Source organism: Thunnus thynnus, chromosome 11 (genome assembly GCF_963924715.1).
Source record: "Thunnus thynnus chromosome 11, fThuThy2.1, whole genome shotgun sequence".
Taxonomy (NCBI): domain Eukaryota; kingdom Metazoa; phylum Chordata; class Actinopteri; order Scombriformes; family Scombridae; genus Thunnus; species Thunnus thynnus.
Window position 1 is genome coordinate 1,982,097 of NC_089527.1, and position 26,123 is coordinate 2,008,219.

The 26,123-nt window shown below is 46.5% G+C and overlaps 1 protein-coding gene across 1 annotated transcript in view; it reads right to left on the reverse strand.

Annotated features, from left to right (window-relative positions):
• LOC137192240 (titin-like) overlaps positions 1 to 26,123 on the reverse strand; it is a 91,955-nt gene that overhangs the window by 29,282 nt on the left and 36,550 nt on the right. The window contains exons 61-75 of the mRNA XM_067602774.1: positions 25,694 to 25,981; positions 25,172 to 25,462; positions 23,935 to 24,222; positions 23,206 to 23,793; positions 22,127 to 22,231; positions 21,834 to 22,031; positions 21,380 to 21,676; positions 20,652 to 21,239; positions 20,139 to 20,441; positions 2,938 to 20,031; positions 2,548 to 2,844; positions 1,732 to 2,319; positions 1,319 to 1,621; positions 924 to 1,220; positions 72 to 359 (exon numbers count right to left, since the gene is read on the reverse strand). Of these exons, the coding sequence (XP_067458875.1) occupies positions 72 to 359; positions 924 to 1,220; positions 1,319 to 1,621; positions 1,732 to 2,319; positions 2,548 to 2,844; positions 2,938 to 20,031; positions 20,139 to 20,441; positions 20,652 to 21,239; positions 21,380 to 21,676; positions 21,834 to 22,031; positions 22,127 to 22,231; positions 23,206 to 23,793; positions 23,935 to 24,222; positions 25,172 to 25,462; positions 25,694 to 25,981 (21,813 nt within the window). The remainder of the gene's footprint in view (positions 1 to 71; positions 360 to 923; positions 1,221 to 1,318; positions 1,622 to 1,731; positions 2,320 to 2,547; positions 2,845 to 2,937; positions 20,032 to 20,138; positions 20,442 to 20,651; positions 21,240 to 21,379; positions 21,677 to 21,833; positions 22,032 to 22,126; positions 22,232 to 23,205; positions 23,794 to 23,934; positions 24,223 to 25,171; positions 25,463 to 25,693; positions 25,982 to 26,123) is intronic.

Sequence of the window (26,123 nt, forward strand, 5' to 3'; positions counted from 1 at the left end):
AGGGTCTATAATTTAGGATAACGGGCTTTAAAATTAATCATGTGTTTTTTTGTTAAATAATATTTGAATACCTTGGATGAGCAGTCTGACAATGCCACAGGTCGATCCCAGGGAGTTCTTCACCTTCACTTCATAGGTTCCAGAGTTCAGACGCGTGGTTTCCCTCAGGAACAAACTGGTGGACTCAAATGTGTGTTTGAAGGACAACTGGCCACTGGTCTTCAGCTCTTTTCCATCCTTGAACCACTCAATAGTGGGAGCAGGTTTGGCAGTGATGTTAAACTTGAGTTCCACATTGGAACCAGCCTTGTGCTTGACCTCGTTGAGATACTCCTGAGGGATTTCAATCTCTGGGGCACCTGGATGATTAACCAAAACAACAGATGGGTGAGTTCAAATTCTGATGTTGCCCAGTATCAGACAGAATTGTCAACTCATTACACTACATTTGGTAGAGTGGGTGGATTCTAAGGTCTGGACCCAGGCAAGTTCTGATGAATATATGCACCAAAAGTTACATTCTACATGTGATGATGTAGAAAGAGATGAGGGGTCAACTCCTTAAGTGCAAAATCACAAAAGAATATCAGAGATTAAGGTTTTTATCCAAGTGGACGAAATGGACTGGAATTATCTAGAAGTGTATATTTCCAAGATGTGATATCACAAACTAATAGTCTAAGGCCCACTTGTTGCTGCAATATTTATTGTGTTTGCTGTTCTGAGAGCCAGTAGTGGGACTAAACGTTTTCATAAGATTGGCACTAGAGAAAAGGGCCTCCGGAGTGTCCAAAATGTAAAGTATTCTTTGAGGAGAATGAATGAACTCAGTAAATTTCACAGGGATCCATATTTTGGAATAAAATGCTCAAAAAAAATAATTCAGCCAATTTTTTTTTGATTTTTCCTTTGACCTCACATACCATAGGTGTCTACACATGTGGCTGGTCCAGCGGTCACGGATGGGTTGCTCACTGAGCCAACAGCATTCTTGGCCATTACTCTGAACTCATATGTCTCATCCTGGGTCAGGCCAGTCACAGTGAAGCGGGTGTCGGTGATGTTGGTGAGGTTAGCCTTGGACCACTTGCCACTGTCACCCTCTCTCTTTTCAATCATATAGCCTACGATCGGGGATCCACCATCAAAGTTGGGCTTCTGCCAGGCCAGGCTAATGGAGTTCTTGGTGATGTCACTGATGCGCAAGTTAATGGGTGGCTCTGTAGGAATAGACAGTGAGCACTCATGATAAGACAACAATTTATAAAACTTACTGGTATGGAGTAAAATTAGATTTAGTTTTTAACATTCCACTCACCACAGGCGTCAATAGCCAGCACTGCATCAGAAACCTTGCTGAAGGCACTGATTCCTGCAGCGTTCTCTGCTGCCACCTTGAACTCATAAATAAGTCCAGCGTTGATGTTGGTGACCTTAAAGTGTGTAGCACGGATCACCATTTTGTTGACTCTCTGCCACAGAATGCTATTCCTGTCTTTCATCTGGAGATGGTAGCCAAACACATGGCTGCCACCATCTGACTTGGGCTCCTTCCATGCAACAGTAATGGTTTCCCTGGTTACAGCAGTGATCTCTGGAGCTGCTGGCTCATCGGGGATAGCTGCAATGTAACAGAGAGAGGTAAGGGTGATTTTATTTTTGAAAAATAAAGTACAAAAAAACAAAACAAAAAATGACATAAAAGAGGGAATAAAAGCAAAGATCACTTACTGTAAGGAAGGCTAACAGTGACAGTTGGTGAGTCAATATGCTCACTGATTCCATATCTGTTCTCAGCTCTGATTCTGAACTGGTACTCCAGGCCAGTGGTCAGCTTCATGATCTTCATTGTACAGCGGGCCACAGCAGAGGAGACATCCATCCAGTTGGCTGTGATTGTCTCTCTCTTCTGGACGATGTAGTTGGTGATGGGGCTGCCACCATCGTATGCTGGTGGGAGCCACTTCAGGCTGACACTGTCCTCTGTGATGTCATACAGCTCCACAGGTCCTTGAGGAACGCTGGGGCAGTCCAGAACCACAATATTTAAAAATGACTTTGTGGTGCCACTAGAGTTGGAGGCAGTGATATTGTAGCGTCCTGAGTCTTTAGCGATGCTCTCACGCAAAGTGATCTTGATACTGTCAGGAGTGACTTCAGAGTTGAACCTCATTGTTGACTTGAGCAACACATTATCCTTGGACAGGGACACCTTAGGCAATGGCCGGCCTGTAAGTGGGATCTCACACTTCAGGGTAGAGCCAGCTCTGACATATACTGTGTTGTGGGGGAAACCCTTCATGTTGATCTCAGGAGATTCTGGAGCATAAAGCAACAAAGTATTAAAACTGGGGAAAATTAGGTGCAAACAAATTGAAATTACTGTACAAATTACTAATATTTTATAATTTGACTTTTAATTTACAGGTTATTTGCAATAATAATGAGTCATGAATGTTGGCTTATTCCATTGTATTTATTTTTTTCTAATTCACTTTTCATTATTCCCAGTCAAATCTAACCAATTCATCCCTGCCTGTAACTTACCAAGCTGGTCTTTGACCAACACAGGGTTGACCATTTCCTTAATGTCACTATATCCAGCATGGTTCTCAGCTCTGACTCTGAAGAAGTACTCAGCATTCTCCCTTAGACCAGACACTGTAAAGTGGATGGACTTGGTTACACCACACTTGACCCACTTCTCCTGGCCTTTCTCCAAAGCTTCCACCAGGTAGCCAGTAATTCTGCTGCCGCCATCTTGTTCTGGTTTGGCCCAGGCCAGGGACACACTCTCCTTGGTCACATCAGTCACACCCAACTTGGGTGGTGGGCTTGGTTTTTCTGGAGGAACAGAACATAACGTATTTTATTGAAATAATCAGGTATCATCTTTTACATGTGGATGATAATCTATGGTGTTATTGACTTTCTTACCTGTGATCTTGGTTCCATCCTTGGTCTCAGCAGGAACACCAATACCATACTCATTCTCGCCTGTCACCCTGAAGTAGTAAACTCCTCCCTCTTGCAGGTCTGACACCTTGTATGTCAGTCTGTGGCATGTGTCAGTCAACCTGGTCCAACCTTTCTTGCTGGCTTCACGGATATCAACCAAGTAGTTCTTCACTGGTCCTCCGCCCTCATTCTCAGGAGTGTCCCAGTGCACAGTAGCAGAAGTCTTGGTCACTTCCTTAACGTCCACATGGGCAGGAGGCCCGGGGGAGTCTAGGACTCTGACATTGAGGGTCAAGGATGAGGTTCCAGCCACACTGGACAAAGTGACAGTGTATTTGCCAGAGTCATCGCGGTTGGCTTTCTCTAAGGTGATGGAGGTGAAGGTGTCTGTGGTGTCAATGACAGCACGGACTCTTAAGTCAACATCAGGTTTTGTCCACGCCACACTGGGGATGGGTTTGCCTCTGAAGGGCACAGTCATGGTGAATGAACTACCATCTTTCACAATAAGAGTTTTCCTCATTTCATTGCTAATGTCAAACACTGGCTCCTCCTCTCTTTCTTTGGCCACCTGATTGTCTGACTCAGCACTAGGCTCACTAACTCCAATCTTGTTGATAGACTTGATAACAAACACATATTCAGCCCCAGGGGTCAATCCCACCACTGTAAACTCTGTGTTCTTGGTGTTATGGACCCCAACAATCCATTCATCATCTAAGACCTTTCTGTATTCTACTCTGTAACCAGTCACAGGTGCTCCACCATCAAAGAGTGGTTTATTCCATGAGAGGGTGACTGTGGTCTTTGTAGAGTCGATGATCTTCGGCTTAGCAGGAGGTGAAGGCAGGAACTGTGGATCTTCAGCCTTGGTGAGTGGGCAGGGAATGCTAGGAGCACTGAGGCCAGCAGCATTCTCTGCAAACACTCTGTACTCATATTCAGCACCCTCACGAAGGTGTGAGGCTTTGACTCTGAGGTCATAAACAGGTTTCTTGTTTACACGACACCAGCGAAGGCCGGTCTTCTCTCTCTTTTCAATTACATAACTAGCAATACTGCTGCCACCATCAGAAACTGGTCTCTCCCAACAGATGGTCATTGCCTCACTTGTAACTGCTGTGACTTGGACATTGGTCGGAGCAGCAGGGACAGTGAATGGATCTGTGGCCGTTGTTGGCTCACTCTCCAGGGCCTCACCATCCCCATATTTGTTGACTCCCCTGACTCTGAAGATGTATTCATTTCCTTTGAGCAGCTTTGTGACTTTACAGGTGGTGGCCTTCATGTCACCATAGACAAGAGTCCAGGCTAGGCGACTGGTCTCACGCTTCTCCACAATGTAGTGCATGATTTCAGCACCACCATTCTCCTGAGGGGGTCCCCAGGTTATGGTGCATTTCTCTGCTGTGAGGCCAGACACTGACAAAGGTCCTGAAGCAGGTCCAGGCCTGTCCAGAACCTTACAGTTGATAGCCACAGACCTGGTTCCTGCTACATTGTGCAGGGTCAGAACATACTGGCCAGAGTCCCTCCTGATAGCATCTCTGACAATCAGTGTGGTTGTGAAGTGGGTGGAAATTATTTCACACCTGGCCTTGGCCTCAATATCCTTTCCGTCCTTAGACCATGAGACCACGGGCAGTGGACGGCCTGTGATTTCAGCATCAATTCTAATGATGTCTCCTGCTTTAATGACAACCAGCTGTCTCAACTTATCCTCTAGGATAATAGTGGGGGGGTCTACATCATCTTTGACTGTGACAGGTCCAGTGCTCTCTGAAGGAACACTCAACAGCTCAGCAGAATTCTTAGCGATGACATGGAAATCATATTGGACATCCTCTGTGAGGCCTGTGACATCAAAGTAGGTGTCCTGCAGGTTGGTGAAGTTGCATTTCAGCCAGCGGCCATTGGGAAGTTCTTTACGTTCAACAATGTAGCCTGTGACCTTGGCTCCACCATCATACTCTGGCCTCTCCCAGAAGAGGGAAACTGATGTCCTTGTAATGTTGGTGACTCTAATGTTACGTGGAGGATCACATGGATCCCTTGCTGCAACAGGGTCACTGGCCTTTGTGCATGGTCCAATGCCAGCCATATTCTCAGCATAGACTCTGAACTGATATAGCAGGCCTTCTTCAATACCTGTCATCTTAAAATGGTTCTCAGCCAGAAGACCTCTGTTGACTTTGGTCCATAGGATGCTGCTTTGCTCCTTGCACTCAATATGATAACCTATCACAGGGCTTCCACCATCACTGGCTGGTTTTCCCCACTCCACGAGCATTCCAGACTTGGTGGCATGGGCAACCTGGAGGTTGGTTGGGGCGCTCGGAGGCTCGAAGGGATACTGAGCAACAATGGGTGAAGAATCAATAGCATGACTCTTGCCATAACGGTTCTCAGCTGCAATACGGAACTGGTACTCTGTTCCCTGATTAAGACGAGACACCTTAATTGATGATCTGGCGACTGTGGCTGAGACAATGTGCCATGTGGTTGTAGTAGTGTCTCTCTTCTCCACCACATAGTTGTTTATCTGGCATCCACCATCATAGGTTGGAGGGTCCCAAGACAGAGAGATGAAGTCAGCGCTCACTTCATCCACCTTGATGTTGCTGGGTGGGCCAGGTTTGTCCAGGACTATAACAGAGATCTCAGCTGTCTTGGTGCCAACTGTGTTAGTCAGAATAATTTCATATTTTCCTACATCTTCCCTGGTTGCATCCTTGATGAAAACCATTGATGAGGTCTTGGAATTGAGAACATTGACCCTGGTAGTCTGCTTTAGCACATGGCCATCCTTCTTCCACTCTACCTCAGGCTGAGGTCTGCCTTTGAAGGGAATATCAATCTTCAGGTCATCTCCTGCTTTTACACTGTATGTGTTGAACAGCAGATTGATAATGGGCTCAACTGTTATGTCCTTCACCACTACAGGGGAAGCTAGAGGCTTGGCGTCACTCTTGCCCTTATCATTCACAGCAATCACCCTAAATGAGTATTCCTCTCCAGTTGTGAGTCCATCAATAGTAGCTTCCAATGCTTTGACCTCACTGCACACAGTCCATTTGTCATCTCCCTTGGGCTGCATTTCCACAATGTACTTTGTGATCTTGCTGCCTCCATCATGGTCAGGTTTCTCCCAGGAAAGAGTGACAGTGTGACGAGTCACATCAACCACTACAATCTTACCAGGAGGCAAAGGAGCCTCAGAAACTTTGACTTGATCTGTGGTGGCAGGAAGACCTACTCCCAGCTCATTCACAGCCAGCACACGGAAATAGTACATGCCTCCCTCCTGCAGGTCAGAGATAATGTAAGAGTTCCTCACACAGTTGGTACAAACACTAGTGAAAGCCATTCTCTTCTGCTCTCTCTTTTCCACAATATAATGTGATATCTTCGCCCCACCATCAATAAGCGGAGGCTCCCAAGAGATAAAGACAGAACTTCTCTTCACATCCTTAACCTCTAGGTTGGTAGGAGCGCTGGGGGAGTCCAGAACTCTGACGTTGATGAAGGCTGATTTAGAGCCACTGAGGTTCTCAAGGGTCAGCACATATTTGCCAGTGTCAAATCTGTCAACATTCTCGATCACCAACATTGTGTATGAGCTTGTAACTTCAATTTGGGCACGCTCATTGAGAGTGCCATCTGCCTTTGACCATCTGACCTCAGGCTCAGGATTTCCTCTGATTGTGACAAACAGACGCAGGGTAGCAGTGGCACGAACATTGACCATCTTTCTCAGATCAGCATCTAGTTCAATTTCAGGAGCCTCCAGCTTCTCAGCAGCAATAACAGACCCAGGCAGGTCCACATGCTCACCCACTCCCTCACAGTTAACAGCACAGATGCGGAAGTTGTACTCTGCATTCTCCTTCAGTTTCTTTACAGTGTAGTGAGTTGCCTGGACACCAGTGGGTGGTGTGCAAGTTACCCACTCATCATCTGCTGCCTCCTTCATTTCAACAACATATCCACTGATCACTGCTCCGCCATCATAGATAGGCCTGGACCAGGACAGGGAGACTGTGGTGCTGGAATGGTCAGTTACTTTGGGGTTATTTGGAGGTCCTGGTGTGTAAGTGGCATCACAGGCCTTAATATATTGAGTTGGTGCGCTAGGCTTTCCCACACCACCAGCATTTTCAGCTGAGACCCTGAATTCATAAGAGTGGCCCTCTGTGAGACCAGTGCATCTGAATCTCAGGTCATTCAGCCTCTTTTTGTTGCACTTACTCCATCTGATGCCATCCTTATCACGTTTTTCAAGGATATATCCGTCAATCTCAGCTCCTCCATTATCCTCTGGCCTCTCCCAGGTGAGCACAATGGAGTTCCTGGTGATAACACTGGCCTCTGGGGTGGAGGGGGCACTGGGAGGGGTGAAGGGGTTACGAGCAATTACAGGCTCAGATTCCAGTGGCTCACCAACACCATATTTATTCACAGCAGTGACTCTGAAGATGTATTCATTGCCAGGCAGCAGTTTTGTGATTTTGTAGCTGATAGCCTGGATCTTGGGCTCCACCATTGTCCATGACAAGCGACTGGTCTCTCTCCTCTCAATGATGTAGTGAGAGATGCCGGCTCCACCATCATGTGAGGGATGGTTCCAATGCAGATAACACTTCTCAGCTGTGACCCCTTTGACCTCTAGTGGGCCATCTGGAGGACCAGGTCTATCCAGAACTTTAACATTAATTGGGATCATCTTGACTCCCCCCACATTGACGAGTTTGAGGACAAAGTGGCCACCATCCAATCTGATGCAGTCTTTCACTGTCAAGATGGTACGTGTAAGTGTGGTCTTGACCTCCATTCTTTGTGTGGCTTTGTCAATCTCCTTTTCATCCTTCAACCAAATGACCTCAGGCATTGGCTTGCCAGTGTAGTCAGCATCAATGACAAATGTCTCACCTGCATGAACAACAGTCAGATCCTTGAATTTAGAATCCATGGTGGCTTCTGGAGCCTCAATTTCATCTCTGGCAGTAATTTCTCCTGTGCTCTGAGAAGGACGGCTGGAGATGCCAGCTGCATTCCTGGCAATGATTCTGAACTCATAAACACAATCCTCAGTCAGACCAGTGACTGTGAACTGAGTATCAATGACGCTGGTGAAGCTGGCCTTCATCCATCGGGTATCTGGGTGCTTCCTTATCTCAATCATGTAACCAGTGATTGTACTGCCTCCATCATACTCGGGCCTGGTCCACTGGAGGGTCACATGGTTTCTGGTGATTTCAATAGCCTCAGGAGTCCCTGGTGGGTCACAGGGGTCCCTGGCTACTGTGCTCTCAGAGACCTTGCTAGCTGGGCTGATTCCAGCAATGTTCTCAGCATAAACTCTGAATTCATACTCAATACCTTCTTCCAGCTCTGTGGTCTTGAAACGTGCCTCTGGGATTAGAAGTTTGTTGAGTTTAGTCCACATGAGGCTGTTCTTCTCCTTCCTTTCCAGATGATAGCCCAGGATGGGGCTGCCTCCATTGTTGGTGGGAGGTTTCCACTCAACTACCATGTTATCCTTGGTTGTAGCAGAAATAATTGGTGTTCCTGGGGCAGCAGGCTCACTGAATGGATACTGAGCAATGACAGCAGGAGACACAATAGCAGAACTCTTTCCATATCTATTCTCCGCAGACACTCTGAACTGATATTCAACTCCAGTCTTCAACTTGCTGACTTTGATGGTTGTCCTGGCAATAGTAGCAGACACAATCTGCCATGCTGTTGTAGTGGTGTCTCTCTTCTCCACAATGTAGTTGTTGATTTGACAGCCTCCAGTATACTCTGGTGGTTCCCAGGATAGAGTGACATAATTAGAGCTCACTTCCTCAATCTTCACAGGACCAGTGGGTGGGCCAGGCTTATCAAGAATAATAACAGTAAGCTCCTCTGTAGCTGTTCCAATGGTGCTGGTGGCTGTGATGGTGTATTTGCCAGAGTCCTCCTTATAGGTATCCTTGATAAACAGCTTAGTGGATGATGGTGTCCTGGACACATTTAATCTGGTAGTCTCCTTAAGAGCCTGTCCATCCTTCTTCCATTCAACCTTGGGAACTGGGCGTCCAAAGACTGGAATCTCAATCTTCAGATCCTCACCATGCTGCAAACTGTAAGTGTTGAATGACATCTTGAATCTAGGCTCCATAGTCAAATCTTTAGCAGTGACTGGTGCAGCCAGAGCCCTGGGGTCACTTTTACCCTTTTCATTGAAAGCTGACACTCTAAAAAGGTACTCATGTCCTGTGCTTAGACCTGTGACAGTGCCCTCACAGGTTTTGGTTGTAGTGGCCACCACCCATTCCTCTGAACCCACAGGCTGCATCTCAATGTGGTAGCCTATGATCCTGCTGCCTCCATCGTGTATTGGCTTCTCCCAGGAGAGTGAGGCAGTGGTTTTGGTCACTTCGGTCAAAGTGACCTTACCAACAGACAGAGGAGGCTCAGAAGCCTTAATTGCGTCTTCTGTCTCAGCTGGCTGTCCCACACCAAATTCATTCTCAGCTAAGACTCTGAAATAGTAGATAGTTCCCTCAGTGAGGCCAGTAATGCGGTAACTTGTCTTTGTGCACTTGTTGTCTACATTAGAGTAAACCTTCCTGGTGGACTCACGCTTTTCAACCAGGTAATTCTTTATTCTTGCACCACCATCAATAAGAGGAGGTTCCCAGGTCAGAGTGACACTTTCCCTCTTAATGTCTTTTACTATAAGGTTCAAAGGGGCACCTGGAGTGTCAAGAACTCTGACAGAGACAAAGGCTGATTTGGTGCCAGCACTATTTTCCAAGTTGAGGATATATTTTCCAGCATCATACTTGTCACAGATGTCAATGGAGAGCTGTGTATAATCTTCACCAGTCTCGATCTGAACCTTACTAGGCATTTCTCCATCCTCTTTGGCCCAGCTAATCTCAGGAGCAGGACGGCCTTTGAATGGAATGCAGATTCTCATTGAGCCTCCTGCACGGACAACTATTCCCTTCCTGAGCTCTGAATCCAGAATCATCTCTGGAGGATCAATCTTATCAATAGGTTTCACGACTCCCTGGATCTCTGTGGGCTCACCAACACCCAGCTTGTTTATGGCACAGATGCGCACTTTGTATTCCTGGTGTTCAATCAACTTAGTGATGGTAAAACTGGTGGCATTTACTCCAGATGGTGGTGTGCATATCGTCCATTCCTCCTCATCAGCCTTGGTTATTTCCACAGCGTAGCCTTGAATATTACAACCACCATCATATATAGGCCTGTGCCAGGCCAGAGTGATGGAGTCTTTGGTAGTGTCGACCACATGGGCATTGGTGGGACAGCCTGGTTCAAAGGTGGGATCACAGGCTTTGAGGTAGGGGGTAGCTGGGCTTGGCTGACCCACTCCAGCTACATTCTCAGCAGACACCCTGAACTCATATTCATGGTCCTCGGTCAGTCCTGTTACTCTGAAACGCAAGTCTGTCACTCTGCGTTTGTTGGACTTGGTCCACCTTACTCCAGCTCTGTCTCTCTTTTCAACAATGTAACCAACAATCTCACTGCCTCCATTGGTGTCAGGGCGGTTCCAACAGACAGTCATGGAGTCCCTGGTAATGTTGGTGATCTCAAGCTCTTTAGGTGAGCCAGGAGGAACAAATGGATTTCTCATGATAACTGGTGCTGATTCGAGAGGCTCACCTTCGCCATATTTATTGATGGCGATGACTCGGAAGATGTACTCATTACCCTTCAACAGTTTGGTAACTTTAAACATGGTAGCTCCACAGTCACTGGATACCACTGTCCATGCCAGGCGGCTGGTTTCTCTCTTCTGGATGATATAGTGAGAAACACTACTACCTCCATCGTGCTTAGGTGGCAGCCATGACAGTGAACACTTCTCCTCAGTGACGTTGCTGACAGTAAGAGGTCCCTGCGAGGGGCCTGGTCTGTCCAGGACCTTCACACTGAATGGGACAGTTGTAGATCCAGCCACATTAGTCAGAACCAGTGTGTACTGTCCACCATCCACTCTGATGGCGTCCTTCACAACGAGCAGAGCCTTAAAATCTGTGTTTTTAATCTCAGCTCTGGCTGAATTTTCAACTTCAACATCTCCCTTGAACCACTGAATTGTGGGGATGGGCTTTCCTTCTACATTGGCCTCCAGACTGAACGTCTCTCCAGCATTGATAACAAGGGTCTGGTTATACATAGGATCTGTCTCACACTTGGGAGGTTCAACTTCATCCTTAGCTGTGATGGATCCTGTGCTCTCAGAGGGCTTGCTGACAGCACCAGCTGCATTCCTTGCAATTACCCTGAAGTCATATTTACTGTCTTCTTTCAGGCCAGTAACTGTGAATTCATATTCAAGGATGTTTGCAAAGCTGGCCCTCATCCACTTTCCTTCAGGGAGGTCACGTTTCTCCACTACATAGCCAGTAACTAAGCTTCCACCATCATACTCTGGGGGACTCCACCTCAGTGTCACTGAGTGCCTGGTCACAATCAACGCCTTAGGACGGCCAGGAGGATCGCATGGGTCACGGGCCACATAGACCTCGGAGACTTTGCTACATTTTCCAATGCCAACAATATTCTCAGCATAAACTCTGTACTCATACTCAATGCCTTCCTCAAGAGGAGTGGATTTGAACCTGCAGTCTTGGATGAGAGTTTTGTTGATCTTGGTCCAGAGGATACTGTTCTTCTCTTTCCTCTCCAAATGGTAGCCCAAGATGGCGCTGCCTCCATCAGATGGGGGTTTGTGCCACTCAACCACCATGTAATCTTTAGTGTATGAAGACACAAATGGTGTTCCTGATGGTCCAGGCTCCTGGAATGGATACTGAGCCACAACAGGCTCTGAATCAATTGCATAACTCTTTCCATATCTATTCTCAGCATAGATTCTGAATTGGTATTCAGAACCTGTCTTCAGATTGGCTACTTTTAGTGTGGTTCTGGCCACAGTGGCAGACACGACTGTCCAATTTGTTGTGGTTGTGTCTCTCTTCTCCACCACATAGTTGGAGATTGGGCAGCCACCTGTATACGTAGGAGGTTCCCAGCTAAGAGTGATACTCTCAGCACTGATATCCTCCAACTTCACAGGGCCTGTTGGTGGGCCTGGCTTGTCAAGGGTGATCACTTCAATAGTTGCATCCTTAGATCCCAGGGCATTGGCAATGTTTATGCTGTACATGCCTCCATCCTCTCTGGTGGCATCCTTTATGGTGAGAGTGGTGAGATTTGCTGAGTCAGTGACATTGAATCTGGTGGTCTGCTTGAGGGCAGCTCCATCCTTGGTCCAGGTGATGGTTGGCTTTGGATGACCAGCCACTGGGACCTCAATCTTGAGGTCATGGCCCACCTGGACAGAGTAGGTGCTCACTTTAGGTCTAACAGCAGGCTCAATCACAAGGTCCTTCGCCACAACTGATTGAACCAGTTGTCTGGGGTCACTCTTGCCCTTGTCATTGACAGCAACAACTCTGAACTGGTACTCTTCTCCCTTGAGTAGGTTTGTCACCACTGTCTCTAGCCCCTTCCCACTAGCACACAAAGACCAAGCTTCACTGTCCTTAGGCGTCAGTTCAACTTCATAGTGATTGATCCTACTGCCACCATCATGAACAGGCTTCTCCCAAGTGAGGGTTACAGTGCTACTAGTAACGTCAACAACACTGACTTTACCAGGTGGCTGAGGCTTCTCAGATATCTTAACTGGTTCAAAGGTTTTAGCAGGGAGACCCACACCATATTCGTTCTCAGCCAGGACTCTGAAAAAGAAGATTCCACTCTCTGGAAGAGGTTCAACTTTCCATGACATCCTGTTGCAGGTGGTGATGGTAGAGTAAACCTTCCTGGTGCTTTCACGCTTCTCAACAATGTAATGTTTAATCTTTGAGCCACCATCAAGAAGTGGAGGCTCCCATGTGAGAGTGACAGAGTTCTTGGTAATTTCTTTCACCATGAAGTTAGCTGGAGGGCTAGGTGAGTCCAGGACTCTGACACTGATGAAGACAGACTTCACTCCACTGGCATTCTCTGCTGTTAGGGTATACTTGCCACTATCAAATCTGTCAACATTCTCAATGACAAGTGAAGCATAGCTGCCCGTATTGTCAATCTGGGCGGTCTCCTTAATTTCGCCATCAGCCTTGCCCCATTTCAGCTCAGGAGCTGGACGACCTCTCACAGGAACAAACAGCCTAAGGGTGCTTGCAGATCTAATGTTGATCATCTTTCTCATATCAGCATCCAACTCAAGATCAGGAGCCTCAAGCTTCTCTTCCAAAATAATTTTCCCTGTAACATCAGCATGCTCACCCACACCAACTTTGTTAATGGCACACACCCTGAATTGGTACTCATGTTTCTCCAGAAGATTTTTCACTGTAAACTTGGTGTTTGTGATTCCAGTGGGAGGAGTGCACATAAACCACTCATCAAATGCCCCATCACATGCCTCAACAATGTAGGCCTGAATCTCACAGCCTCCATCATAGATGGGTTTACCCCATGTAAGGGAAACAGTGGACCTTGATGTATCTACCACCTTGGGATTGTTTGGTGGGCCTGGTTTGAAGATAGGATCCAATGCTTTGTAGTACGTGGTTGGTGGGCTAGGTGTGCCAATGCCTGCAGCATTCTCTGCAGCAACTCTAAATTCATAGCTGTGGTTTTCTAGGAGCCCTGTAACTCTAAAGCGGATCTCACTCACTGTACGCTTGTTGCACCTGGTCCATCTCACACCATCCTTATCACGCTTCTCAATAATATAGCCTTGGATGGGGCTGCCACCATCATTACTTGGTCTTTCCCAGGTCACTACCATGGAGTCTTTGGTGATGGTGGAGACTTCTACATTCGTTGGTGGCTTAGAAGTCACAAATGGATTTTTGGCAATCATTGCCTCAGATTCCAGAGGCTCACCAACTCCATATTTGTTGACTGGAATCACTCTGAAGATATACTCATTACCAGGAAGAAGTTTGGTGATCTTCAGGTTCAGGGTCTGAACTTTGGATTCAACTACAGTCCAAACCAGTCTGCTAGTTTCCCTCCTCTCCACAATATAATGGGAAACATCGCTACCTCCATCTTGCAAGGGTGATTTCCAGGAAATGGAACATTTCTCACTGGTGACACCATAGATGGAAATAGGGCCCTCAGGAGGACCTGGTCTGTCCAGAACCTTTACATTAATGTTAACAGTTTTCTCTCCTCCAACATTTTTTACTAGTAAAGTGTACTGGCCTCCATCAACACGGATGGCTTCTTTAACAACTAGACAGGCAGTAAAGTCTGTGTTCTTGATCTCTAGGCGTGCTGCTTCAGCAATCTCTTTGCCCTCCTTTATCCAGTGTACTGTGGGCACAGGTTTGCCAGAGATAGCAGCCTCAAGCCTGAATGTATCTCCAGCATTTACCACCACAACCTGAGAATACTTAGCCTCCAAGTCAATCTTTGGTGGTTCCACTTCATCTTTTGCAGTGATGGCTCCAGTAGAATCAGAAGGCTGGCTAAATACACCTGCTGCATTTCTGGCAATGACACGGAACTCATATATCTGATCTTCAGTAAGACCTGTGACAACAAATGTAGTCTCAATGATGTTGGTGAAACTGGCCTTCATCCAGCGGCCAGTTCCCTCTTTCTTCTCAACCACATAGCCTGTAATCTTGATGCCGACATCATACTCAGGTTTGGTCCATCTAAGGGTCACTTGGTTTCTGGTCACAATGACAGCCTCTGGTTTTCCTGGCTTGTCACAAGGATCTCTGGCCACTTGCATTTCACTCAATATGCTGGCTTTACTGATGCCGACAATGTTCTCAGCATAGACTCTGAATTCATATTCAATACCTTCCTCAAGGCCAACAACCTTGAATCTGGTCTCTGGGATGAGCTGTTTGTTCTGTTTCAGCCACAGTATACTGTTTCTCTCTTTGAGCTCCAAGTGGTAGCCCAAGATCTTGCTTCCACCATCATTGCTTGGTTTCTCCCATACAACCACCATGCTCTCCTTGGTGGCTGACTGGACCACAACAGAACGTGGTGAGCTGGGTACCTCAAATGGATACTGGGCAACAATGGAATCAGAGAGCAGGACTGAGGACTTGCCATATCTATTCTCTGCAGCAATCCTAAACTGGTACTCAGATCCAGTCTTCAGACGGGCTGCCTTGATAGTGGTTCTGGCCACTGTAGCTGACACAATCTGCCAGTTAGTGGTAGATGTGTCTCTCTTTTCAACAATGTAATTGTTGATGGCGCAACCACCATCATACTCTGGAGGATTCCAGAACAGAGTCACACTGTCAGCAGTGACCTCATCTAGCTTAATGGGGCCGGTTGGAGGACCAGGCTTATCTAGAACAACAACACTGATGTCTGTAGATGCCTCTCCGGCTGTGTTGGTCAGTTTGATAGTGTATGTACCGACATCATCTCTGCAAGCCTCCTTAATGACCAGGTGAAGTATTTTGTCTGTGGCTTCAGCATTAACTCTTGTTGTCTCCTTGAGAACAACACCATCTTTGAGCCAAGTTACTGTCGCTTTTGGATAGGCAGTGTATGGTACGTCTATCTTCAGATCGTCTCCTGCTAGCGCACTAAATGTACTGAAAACCAATTTGAAAGCCGGTGGGATGACCAGGTCTTTAGCAACCACAGGCATACTCAGAGGACGTGGGTCACTAACTCCCTTTTCATTGGTAGCTGAGATACGGAACATGTACTCCTCTCCCTGGGTAAGGCCAGTTACAAGAGCCTCATTGGTCTTCACCACCATGACCACAGTCCACTTCTCACTCCCTTTACCCTGCATCTCAACAATATAGCCTGTGATTCTGCTGCCGCCATCATAGTCAGGCTTTTCCCAAGTTAATTTAACAGTGGTGCTGGTGACTTCATGGAGGGACACTTTTCCTGGTGGTAGAGGCTTCTCTGAAGCTTTGATTGGTTCAACAGTCTCTACTGGGAGGCCAATTCCATATTCGTTCTCAGCCAGGATTCTGAAGAAGTACATCTTTCCTTCCTCCAAGTCTCCAACTTTCCAACTGGACTTGTGGCACTGAGCACAAACAGTTGAGTAGGCTTTTCTGGTTGATTCACGCTTCTCCACAATGTAGTTGCGCACTCTGGAGCCACCATCAATGATAGGTGCATCCCAAACAAGGGAAACTGAATCTCTAGTGACCTCCTTGATGATCAGGTTTTGAGGTGCTCCAGGAGTATCTAGCACCCTGACATTAACAAAGGCTGTCTTGCTTCCTGAGGCATTTTCTACAGACACTAAGTATTTACCTCCATCAAACCTGTCAACATTCTCTATCTGAAGAGTAGTGAATGAGGGGGTGATTTCAATGTTAGCTTTGTCCAGGGATTCTCCATGCTCTCTTGACCATTTTACTTCAGGTGCTGGTCTGCCCTTGATAGGGACAAAGAGTCTTAGTGTGCCGCAGGCTCTGATGCAGACAATTTTGCGCAGTTCTGCTCCAAGTTCAACTTCTGGAGGAAGAAGCCTGTCCTCAGCCTTGGGGGTACCAGGGACAGCAGCAGGCTCTCCCACACCTTCACAGTTAGTGGCACAGATGTTGATCTTGTACTGTTGGTTGTCCTTCAGACCGGTGATAGTGAAGGAGGTGGCTGTCCATCCCTTCTTGGGAGTGTGAATTGTCCATTCATCCTCCTCAGGCAAACAGGTTTCCACAATGTAGCCAGTGATTTCAGAACCACCATCATAGACAGGCTTGTTCCAAGCAAGGGTGATGGAGGACTTGGTTGTGTCCAGCACTCTGGGGTTCCCAGGAGGTCCAGGCTGGAAGATGGTGTCTATCGCTTTGTAGAATGGACTGGAAGGACTAGGCTGGCTTAGACCAGCATTGTTCTCTGCAAGGACTCTGAATTCATACTCATGTCCTGGTGTGAGGCCAGAGGCCTTGAATCGCAGGTCAGTTACAGTCCTCTTGTTGCACTTCACCCAGCGCAGGCCAGTCTTATCCCTTCTCTCAATTATGTAGGTGTTGATTCTGCTGCCTCCATCATGTTCAGGGCGTTCCCAGCAGACGACCATGGAGTCCTTTGTAATGGTGGTGACCTCAGGCTGCTGTGGAGGGTCACTAGGGACATATGGGTTGGCACAGATGACAGGTTCAGTCTCCAGGGGCTCACCTACACCATACTTGTTAACAGCCATGACTCTGAAGACATACTCATTACCCTTCAAAAGCTTAGTGACCTTGAACCTGTTTGCTTGAAGGTCTGTGGCAACATTTGTCCATGCCAACCTGCTGGTCTCACGCCTTTGAATGATGAAGTACTCAATCTTGGCACCGCCATCATGTGTTGGATGCAGCCAGTTGAGAACACATTTCTCAGCAGCAATGCCAGTAACAGTAAGTGAGTCTGGTGGTCCAGGTCTGTCAAGAACCTTGACAGTGTATGTGAACTTGGCAAAGCCACCAGGGTTGCTGGCAGTCAGAGTAAAAACACCACCATCCCTCCTCAGGGAGTCTTTGTTTTTCAGAGTTGTGTGGAAGTCAGATGTCTTTATTTCTAACTTGGCTGTATCCTGAAGCTCCTTTCCTTCCTTGGTCCATACCAGAGATGGGATTGGCCTGCCAGTCACACTGGCCTCCAGTGTGAACACCTCTCCTGCCATGACAACAACATTGCTGCTATAAGATGCATCAACATCAAGCTTGGGCTCTTCAATGTCATCTCTGCACGTGATTGCTTCTGATGGCTGGGATGATGCACTTACAGCACCAGCTGAGTTTCTAGCGAACACACGGAATTCATAAGTGGCATCTTCAGTCAGACCACTGACTGTGTAAATGGTCTCTAGAATGTTGTTGAAGTTGGCTTTGAGCCACCGTCCATTGGGCAGCTCTCTCCTCTCCACTGTGTATCCAGTGATGGAAAATCCACCATCCCCCTCTGGTTTGGTCCATGAAACTGTCACTTCATGTCTAGTGATATTCAGTGCCACAGGCCTGCCTGGTGGATCAACTGGATCCAAAGCATACATAGTCTCAGAGGGTTTGCTTGGTTTGCTGAGACCGGCCAAGTTTTCAGCAATAACGCGATGTTCATATTGGATTCCATCAACAAGTCCTGTCGATTTGAAGATATTTCCAACAACAAGAGCTTTGCTGATCCTCTGCCAAAGAATGCTATTTTTCTCTTTTCTCTCCACATGATAACCCAAGATTGCACTGCCACCATCAGAGGATGGCTCATGCCAACTCAGGGTCATAGCATCCTTGTTGAAAGATGTGACCACAGGAGTGCCTGGTTGCCCTGGCACATCAAATGGATAGGCAGCTATCACTGGTTCAGAGATAATGGAAGGTCCAATGCCGTATCTGTTCTGAGCCTTGACTCGGAACTGATATCCAGTTCCAGTGTTGAGCCGGGCTGCCTTGAATGTGGTGCGGATCACTGTGGCTGCCAACTCCACCCAGGAAGTACCAGTGGTCTCCCGCATCTCAACAATATAGTTGTTGATGGGAACGCCTCCATCATTCTCTGGTGCCTCCCAGGACATGAGAACATAATCACATGAGACCTCATCCAGCTTAATTGGACCTGTAGGAGGCCCTGGAATATCGTGGACCAAGACTGTTATTGTCTCAGTCAGTGTACCCAGCATGTTCTTTCCAGTCATGGAATACTGGCCTCCATCAGTCCTCTTAATCTCACTGATATTGAGGATGGTTGATGTTGGTGTGGTTTCAACGTTGATTCTCTGTGTCTCCTTCAGCACTGTGTCTCCTTTCTTCCAGGAAACCACAGGTCTGGGTTTGCCTAGCACTGGAATCTCCACCTTAACACGGTCTCCAGCCTTGGCGATGACCGTCTTCTGGTAGACTCCACGTAGGTCAAAGGTTGGGGCGGAGGTTTGCTCTTTGATAATAGCAGGCCTGCTCTCACGGGGGTCGCTCCTGCCTGATGCATTGACTGCCATTATGCGGAAAGTATATTCTGCACCCTCAATCAGATCTGTGACAGTGTAGTCCAGAGCCTTGATGGTGGCCACATGGACCCACTGGTCAGTGTCCTTCTTCTGGGCCTCAATGACATATCCTGTGATCAAGGTGCCACCATCATGCAGGGGCTTGGCCCAGGCCAAGCTGGCAGTGTCAGCAGTCACATCTGTGACATACAAGTTCTCGGGGGCAGAGGGGGCTTGGGACACCCTGATCGGCTCAGGGGTTTCAGCAGGCTCACCTACACCCAGGTCATTCTCAGCAGAGACACGGAAGTAGTAGTACGCTCCCTCCTCAAGGTCAGGGATCTTGAAAGAACACTTCTGCCATGTGGTGCTAAGGACTGTGTAGGCCTTCTTGGTGGCCTCTCTCTTTTCGATAATGTAGTTGTGAATCTTAGAACCACCGTCGATGATAGGGATTTCCCACTGGAGGGTAATGCCCTTTTTAGTGATCTCTCTAGGTTTGAGGTTAACTGGAGGTCCTGGCGTGTCCAGAACTCTTACATTAACAAAGCCAGTCTTCTTTCCAGCAACATTCTCCAGACAAAGGTGGTACTTTCCAGCATCGTATCTGGTGCAGTCAGGAATCACCAATAGTGTGTAAGATTCTGTGGTGTCAATATGCGCACGTGTTTTCAGATTGGTGTCATCTTTGGTCCAGGTTACTTCAGGAACAGGACGGCCCCTGATGGGAACAAACATACGGATTGACGCACGGGATCTGACCACCAGGGTTCTCCTGAGTTCAGCATCCAGCTCAAAGTCTGGCAGCATCTCCTGGTCCACCAGTTCAGTCACTTTCTCGACCTCTGCAGGCTCGCCAACTCCTTCAGAGTTCACAGCTCTGACTCTGAAGTGGTATTTACCTCCCTTTTGAAGTTTACCAATAACATATTCAGTAGCTTTCAGGGTGTACTGTGTCTCCGTCTCCCAGTCATCATGCCCTTCCTTTTTGTACTCAACAATGTAGCCCTCTACTTCGAGACCACCATCATAGAAGGGTCGACCCCAGGCGAAGGTGGCTGAGGTTTTTGTGGTGTCTGTAATTCTGGGGTTGGATGGAGGACCAGGTGGATCTAATAAACAAGAAAAACAAAGTTTATGAGGACCACACTTTATGTGTATTTTTCTGCCATGTACGTGTATGTAACTTTCTTGTTGAGACAACTCCATTTTTACTTACACACAATGTCCTTGGTCATCACAGGGCGCGATGGTTCACTGGGCTCCCCAAATCCTGCTCTGTTCTCAGCAGTGACTCTGAACTCATACTCTACTCCCTCATTCAGGCCTTGCACCTTGAAGCGCAGGTCAGGGACCGTCCTCTTACTGGCTCTCACCCATCTCATTCCTTTCTTCTCCTTCCTCTGTACACTATATCCTCTGATGTCACTTCCTCCATCCTGCACTGGTCTCTTCCATGAAATGGTGACAGCATTCCTGCTGATGTTTTCAATCTCTGGGGTTGAGGGTGGGCCTGGTGGACCTAAAGGGAAATAATTACATTATGGTCAGTTGCACTTTAAAATCTGAGATTTGAAATCATCTAATCATTATTCTGAAAAGATTCCATGCATCCAGTAATGAATTAAGTGTAATAATTAACTTAACTACAAAAAATTTCACCTGACAATGAGAAACACAGAACTGAAAAAGATGAGCCATGATAAACGCGTATAAACTAAATTAAACTTACGGAAACTGTCAACCATTTTGACTGGACCAGACTGGCTTGAGTCCCCAGTGCCATACTGGTTTATAGCAGACACTCTGAAGATGTACTCATTGCCCTTGATCAGTTTGTGGACTACATATCTGGAGTCTACGATGTTTTCTGCTATCTTGGTCCACTGCAGGCGGCCGGTCTCTCTCTTCTCAAGCATGTAGGACTTGATGGAGCAGCCTCCGTCCTCCTCTGGTGGAAGCCAGGTCAGAGTACACTTCTCAGCTGAAATGTTACTAGCTTCAATAGGGCCTGGAGGTCCGGGGATATCCAGGACCTTGACCTTTACGTGTTCTTCCTTAATGCCGAAGGGGTTGCTAGCAGTGATGGTGTACTCTCCTGTGTTCTTTCTACTAGCATACTTGATAGCCAAGGTGGAGGAGGTAGGAGTGCTGGTGATGGTGACAGTGTCAGAGGTCTTGAACTCACGGCCTGCTTTGGACCAGACAACAATGGGTGGGGGTTTGCCAACAATCTTGGAGGCTGAGATCACAATTGTGTCTCCTGCCCTGACCGATACACCATCCTTCATGTCTGGGTCAATAGTAATGGTCGGAGGCTCTGCACAGAAGACAGAAGCAAATTATAACAGTCTACAGACCTTATAAACTCAAATTTATGATAATATTTCTGACTTTTAAGGCCTGATGTATGTAAAACTAAGTACATCTTCATTTTGTATTACAGTAACATCAGCTTACCGTACTCATCCTTGCAGGTCAGAAGATCAGTAGGCTCTGAAGGAACACTGACAGCCCCAGCAGAGTTCTTAGCCCTGATCCTGAACTGATACTGAGATCCTTCGGTTAGGTCGGTGACAGTGAAGGCGCAATCTTGGATGTTGACATGGTTGGCCTTCATCCAGGCCTTACTGCCAGCCTCCAGCTTCTCCACCATGTAGCCAGTCAGCTTGTAGCCGCCGTCATACTTGGGAGCGGTCCACATCAGAGTGACTGTGGTCCTGGTGACATTGATCACGTCGGGCTTGCCAGGAGGATCTGACAGAACATAGCGAAAATACAACCAATGCTATTAAAAGCAGCATTTTTCATTCAAGTATGAGATGTAAAAAATTAACCCGATTGTAATGTAAACTAAAGAAGAATGATCTTTTCATGAGTTCAGAAAACACATTTCCAAAAGCTGTGAACTCACCAATAGGATCCAGGGCAACCACACCCTCAGTGGCCTTGCTCGCCTTTCCTAGGCCCGCCATGTTCATGGCCATTACCCTGAACTCGTACTCTAGTCCCTCTATCAGGCCAGTGACTCTGCACTCCTTCACTCTCAGAGGAGTCTTACTGGCTCGTTTCCACATCAGACTGTTCCTCTCCTTAAACTCCACATGATATCCTAGAGAGCACACAAAATCAGTTGGTCATCTGCTAATCGCTATTTGCTATTCCTTTCTGATTAGCTATAAATGGATATCCATCACAATCAGTTACCAGTAATTGTGGAGCCACCAGTATCCTTTGGATCAGCCCAGGTCAGGATGGCTGACTCGTGGCGGATGCTCGCAATCTCTGGAGGAGCAGGTGCCCCAGGCACATCTGGAGGCAGCAGAGAATGACAGAGTGATGGAGGGATTAGGAAAGAATGTAATAAACAGATGCAACACACAAGAGTGAGTCAAGGGGATAAAATCTTTACATGTCTGAAAGTGCCTGATCAATGTTTATGTCATCTTCACGAATAAAAATAATCTTATGTATTCAATTTTGGGGGAAAAATAGCCAAAACAAAGATGATTTCACTAGAAATATTCTAGAAACGACCATTAGTATCTTAAAATAAGACTACTACACTAGAATCTGGAAAATGTCTGGAAAACTATTGAAAAATGTTCTTTTGGGAGCAGGTAAAATAATTTCACCTTATTAACTGACTTTTGAGAATTGATATAAAGTCCCCCTCAACAGATTGAATGTTTGGGCTTCATTGTGCAGCATGATGTATGTCCAGAGTTTGACAAAACAAGGCTGTTTTCACATTCATCAGCTGAAAGTGGAAAGTTTCTGCCCATTGAAAATCTGATTTTAGGGGGCGAGCCGATGAGTATGATTTGTGACATTACAACTAGTTTAGAAGCCAATTGTGAACCAATATGCAATTTACACAAGTCTGGCGTAGAAACTTGAAGCCTCCAGTGCGTATACACTGAGAACAGACTTTGCAGTGAAGTAGAAGACATCTTGTGTCCAGTAGTTAAACTTCTGAGATGATATATATATATATGCATATTTTTAGATGCCTCTCTAAAGATTTTAACATGGTAGTTATACTTTTTTTATCAGGCATTATTGTTCCAAACAGAGTATTTCTCAATACATAGGGATCTTAATACAGAGGATCTTTAAGAAATGTTTAGGGCTCAGTAATGGACTTCACAACATTAACATTTTAGATTTTGAGCGTACCACTGTTTCTGAAACAGTGAAGTGAAAGTAGTAAACACAGACTAACAAGAGACTATAAAAGACGTGATTGCTTTTGAACTAACATTAATTAGGAGGGTGATACTCACTGAATGGATGCTGGGCGATGACCGGATCTGACCTCAGATACTCTCCAACCCCATACTTGTTCTCAGCGAATACTCTGAAGATGTACTCCACTCCATCGTGGAGGCGGATCACCCTCATGGTGGTCTTCTGAATTGCTGAAGCCACTGTGGCCCACTTGTTGTCTGTCGTCCTCCTCTTTTCTACAATGTAGTTGGACACCTCTGCACCGCCATCATCTTTGGGTGGCTCCCATTCCAGGGTGATGCCGTCTGCAGTGATCTCGTCAAACTTGATAGGTCCGGTGCAGATGCCCGGTTTGCCTACCACCTTGAGCTGGAACTTGCAGTCCTTGGAGCCAGCGCTGTTTCTGACATTGATGGTGTAGGTTTCAGCGTCTCCTCTCTGGCAGTCCCTGATCAGCAGGGTGGTGATGCCCTGAGACGCCTCCACGCACATCCGACCGGTGTCTCCCAGGGCTACATCACCCTTCTTCCATGTGGCAGTGGGGTAGGGTACACCACTGATGGGGATGTTGATACGTGTGGTACTGCCCTCCTTCACCACATAGCAACCATCATGCAGGCTGCTCAAGTTGCAGTCAGGCAGCACTGAAGTCAGAAGGAAATGGCACGTCAGAAAATAGATGGAAATACAACACAAATAATACATTTCATTTTTTAGCAAAAAAGCAGTTATAACTAGCAACATTAGTGATTAAGCTACATGGGAATCTGACAGTATTTTTTTACCAAACTGGTCCTTGGCAACAACGGCAAGGTCGGTAGGTGGTCCCTCTCCAGACTCGTTGAGTGCCTTGACTCTGAACAAGTACTCCTTGCCCTCGGTGAGCTCGCTGACAGTGTGTGAGGTATTCTTGCCCTTCATGATCTGTTTCCACTTCTCCTCGCCTTCACTCTGCTCTAGGATGTAGGCGCTGACGTGACTGATGCCATCACCGACGGGCTTCTTCCAGCCCAGGGTGATCGAGTCCTTGGTGATCTTCTTAGCTTTGAAGTCCATCACGGGACCAGGTTGTTCTGAAGAGGGAAAGAGTGGGTCAAAACTGAGCATGTGGTTTGTATTAAACCAGATGTGTTAAATATAGACGAGACTGTAGGACTCATGATGGGTTTTCTTTTGTCTCAGATTTGTGTTATTCTTGTAGCTTTTTCCTGACTTTGGCATGTCTTGGTCACCAATCTGGAGCATTACTCTTAGGTCCAGCTCTGTTTTCAGTTTTGTTTGCCTTTTTATTTTTTGGTTCAGTTGCAGTCAGAGAAGTAGCTGCTAGGGTTGTTGGAACGAATCTTGGGATTTGAATATAAATGGAATAGTAAAAAAATTTATAATAATCAAATGCCAAAATTACTATTCAAATGTATATTTCTTTATATAAATGTGTTGGCTAACGCTAGTGAATCTCTCCCTTCTTGCCTTGATCTACCTGCATGTGAAAATGAAATGCTTGAAAATAACGTTTTCTGAATCACAATCTCATGTTCAACGTGTTAACATAACCTCACAATATCAGAAATGGCAGAAAGCAATGCAGATGCACCTACGGAGATCACCACTCCTGATAACTTAAGAAGCGCTGTGTGAAAAGTTTTTGGACTTCCATCAATAAATGGAAAAATAACAAATAAAGATATAGTAATCTGCAGAATATGCAAGGTCTGAATTAAATATCACTCAACAATGAGCAACCTGAGGGTACACCTGATAACATCACACTCTGGCCTGAGATTTATTTAACCACTAAATTATAAAAGTACTACTAGTCTAATAACTACTCGAAAATAATGCCCTTCATACTCTCTACTGTACTCTATTCTAAAATACTCTGCTGTACAAAAAAGGGTCTATTCTAATTCACAAAACAACAATCAGCTGTTGTTAGCCCTTTCATCATCAAAGTTAATATAAACCTGGATGATGATTCTGGTTTATATTATAAAATTATTTCTGCAAGTATAATGTAGCTACCTGAGGCCCGGATGCTGCCAGGGGTCTCACAGCCCTCTCCGATGCCGTAGGCGTTTTCAGCCAGCACTCTGAAGCAGTAGGCTTGTCCTGCCTCCAGGTTAGTGATCCTGAATGACGGCTTCAGACATGCTGCCGACACACATGTCCATGCCTTCCTCTCGGCCAGACGCTTCTCCACAATGTAGTTCTTGACTGGGCCTCCACCGTCAATCAGTGGGGCATCCCAGGTGATGAAGGCATGGTTTCTGGAGGTCTCCTTGACAATCAGGTTTGTAGGCGGTCCAGGAGAATCTGGGGAGAGAAGCATTATTGTTCAAAGCATCTGTTAACTAAACTGAAATACAAAATAGGTCACAGTCAGACACACATGATGGGAATACAAATATGTTTTCATGATTGTGGGAATTTCTTGTGGGTGAAAAAGTTTAAAATTTCCAACTTGAGCTGATTTTGTATACTATTTTACATATTCTCATACAATATTTCTGAAAGTTCTTGTCAGTCTTTGACAGACAGTCTTACCAAGGACCTTGACAACAATGGTGTAGCTCTTGGAGCCACTGCTGTTCTCGAGCGACAAGACGTATTTGCCAGCATCATATCTGTTAACATCTTCAACCATCAGCAGCGTGTCCCACTCTGACGTCTTGATCAGCACACCCTGCCTCTCCGATAGGTTGGCGTCCACCTTGGTCCATGTCACTTTAGGCGCCGGGCGTCCTCTCAGGGGAACATAGACCCTCATGGTGACACCCACTCTAAGAACCAACGCCTTTCTCAGGTCGGCGTCCAGCTCAGCTTCAGGAGCGACTGAAGGAGACACAGAGGGATCACTCATTAGGGATAGCTATTTCTTTGTCAATTTTGACAGGAGGATTTTAATTTCTATGACCAATTCAGTGTCATTTTTAAGTTACCATAGAAGCTACCATAGCTAGCACACAGCTAGCAT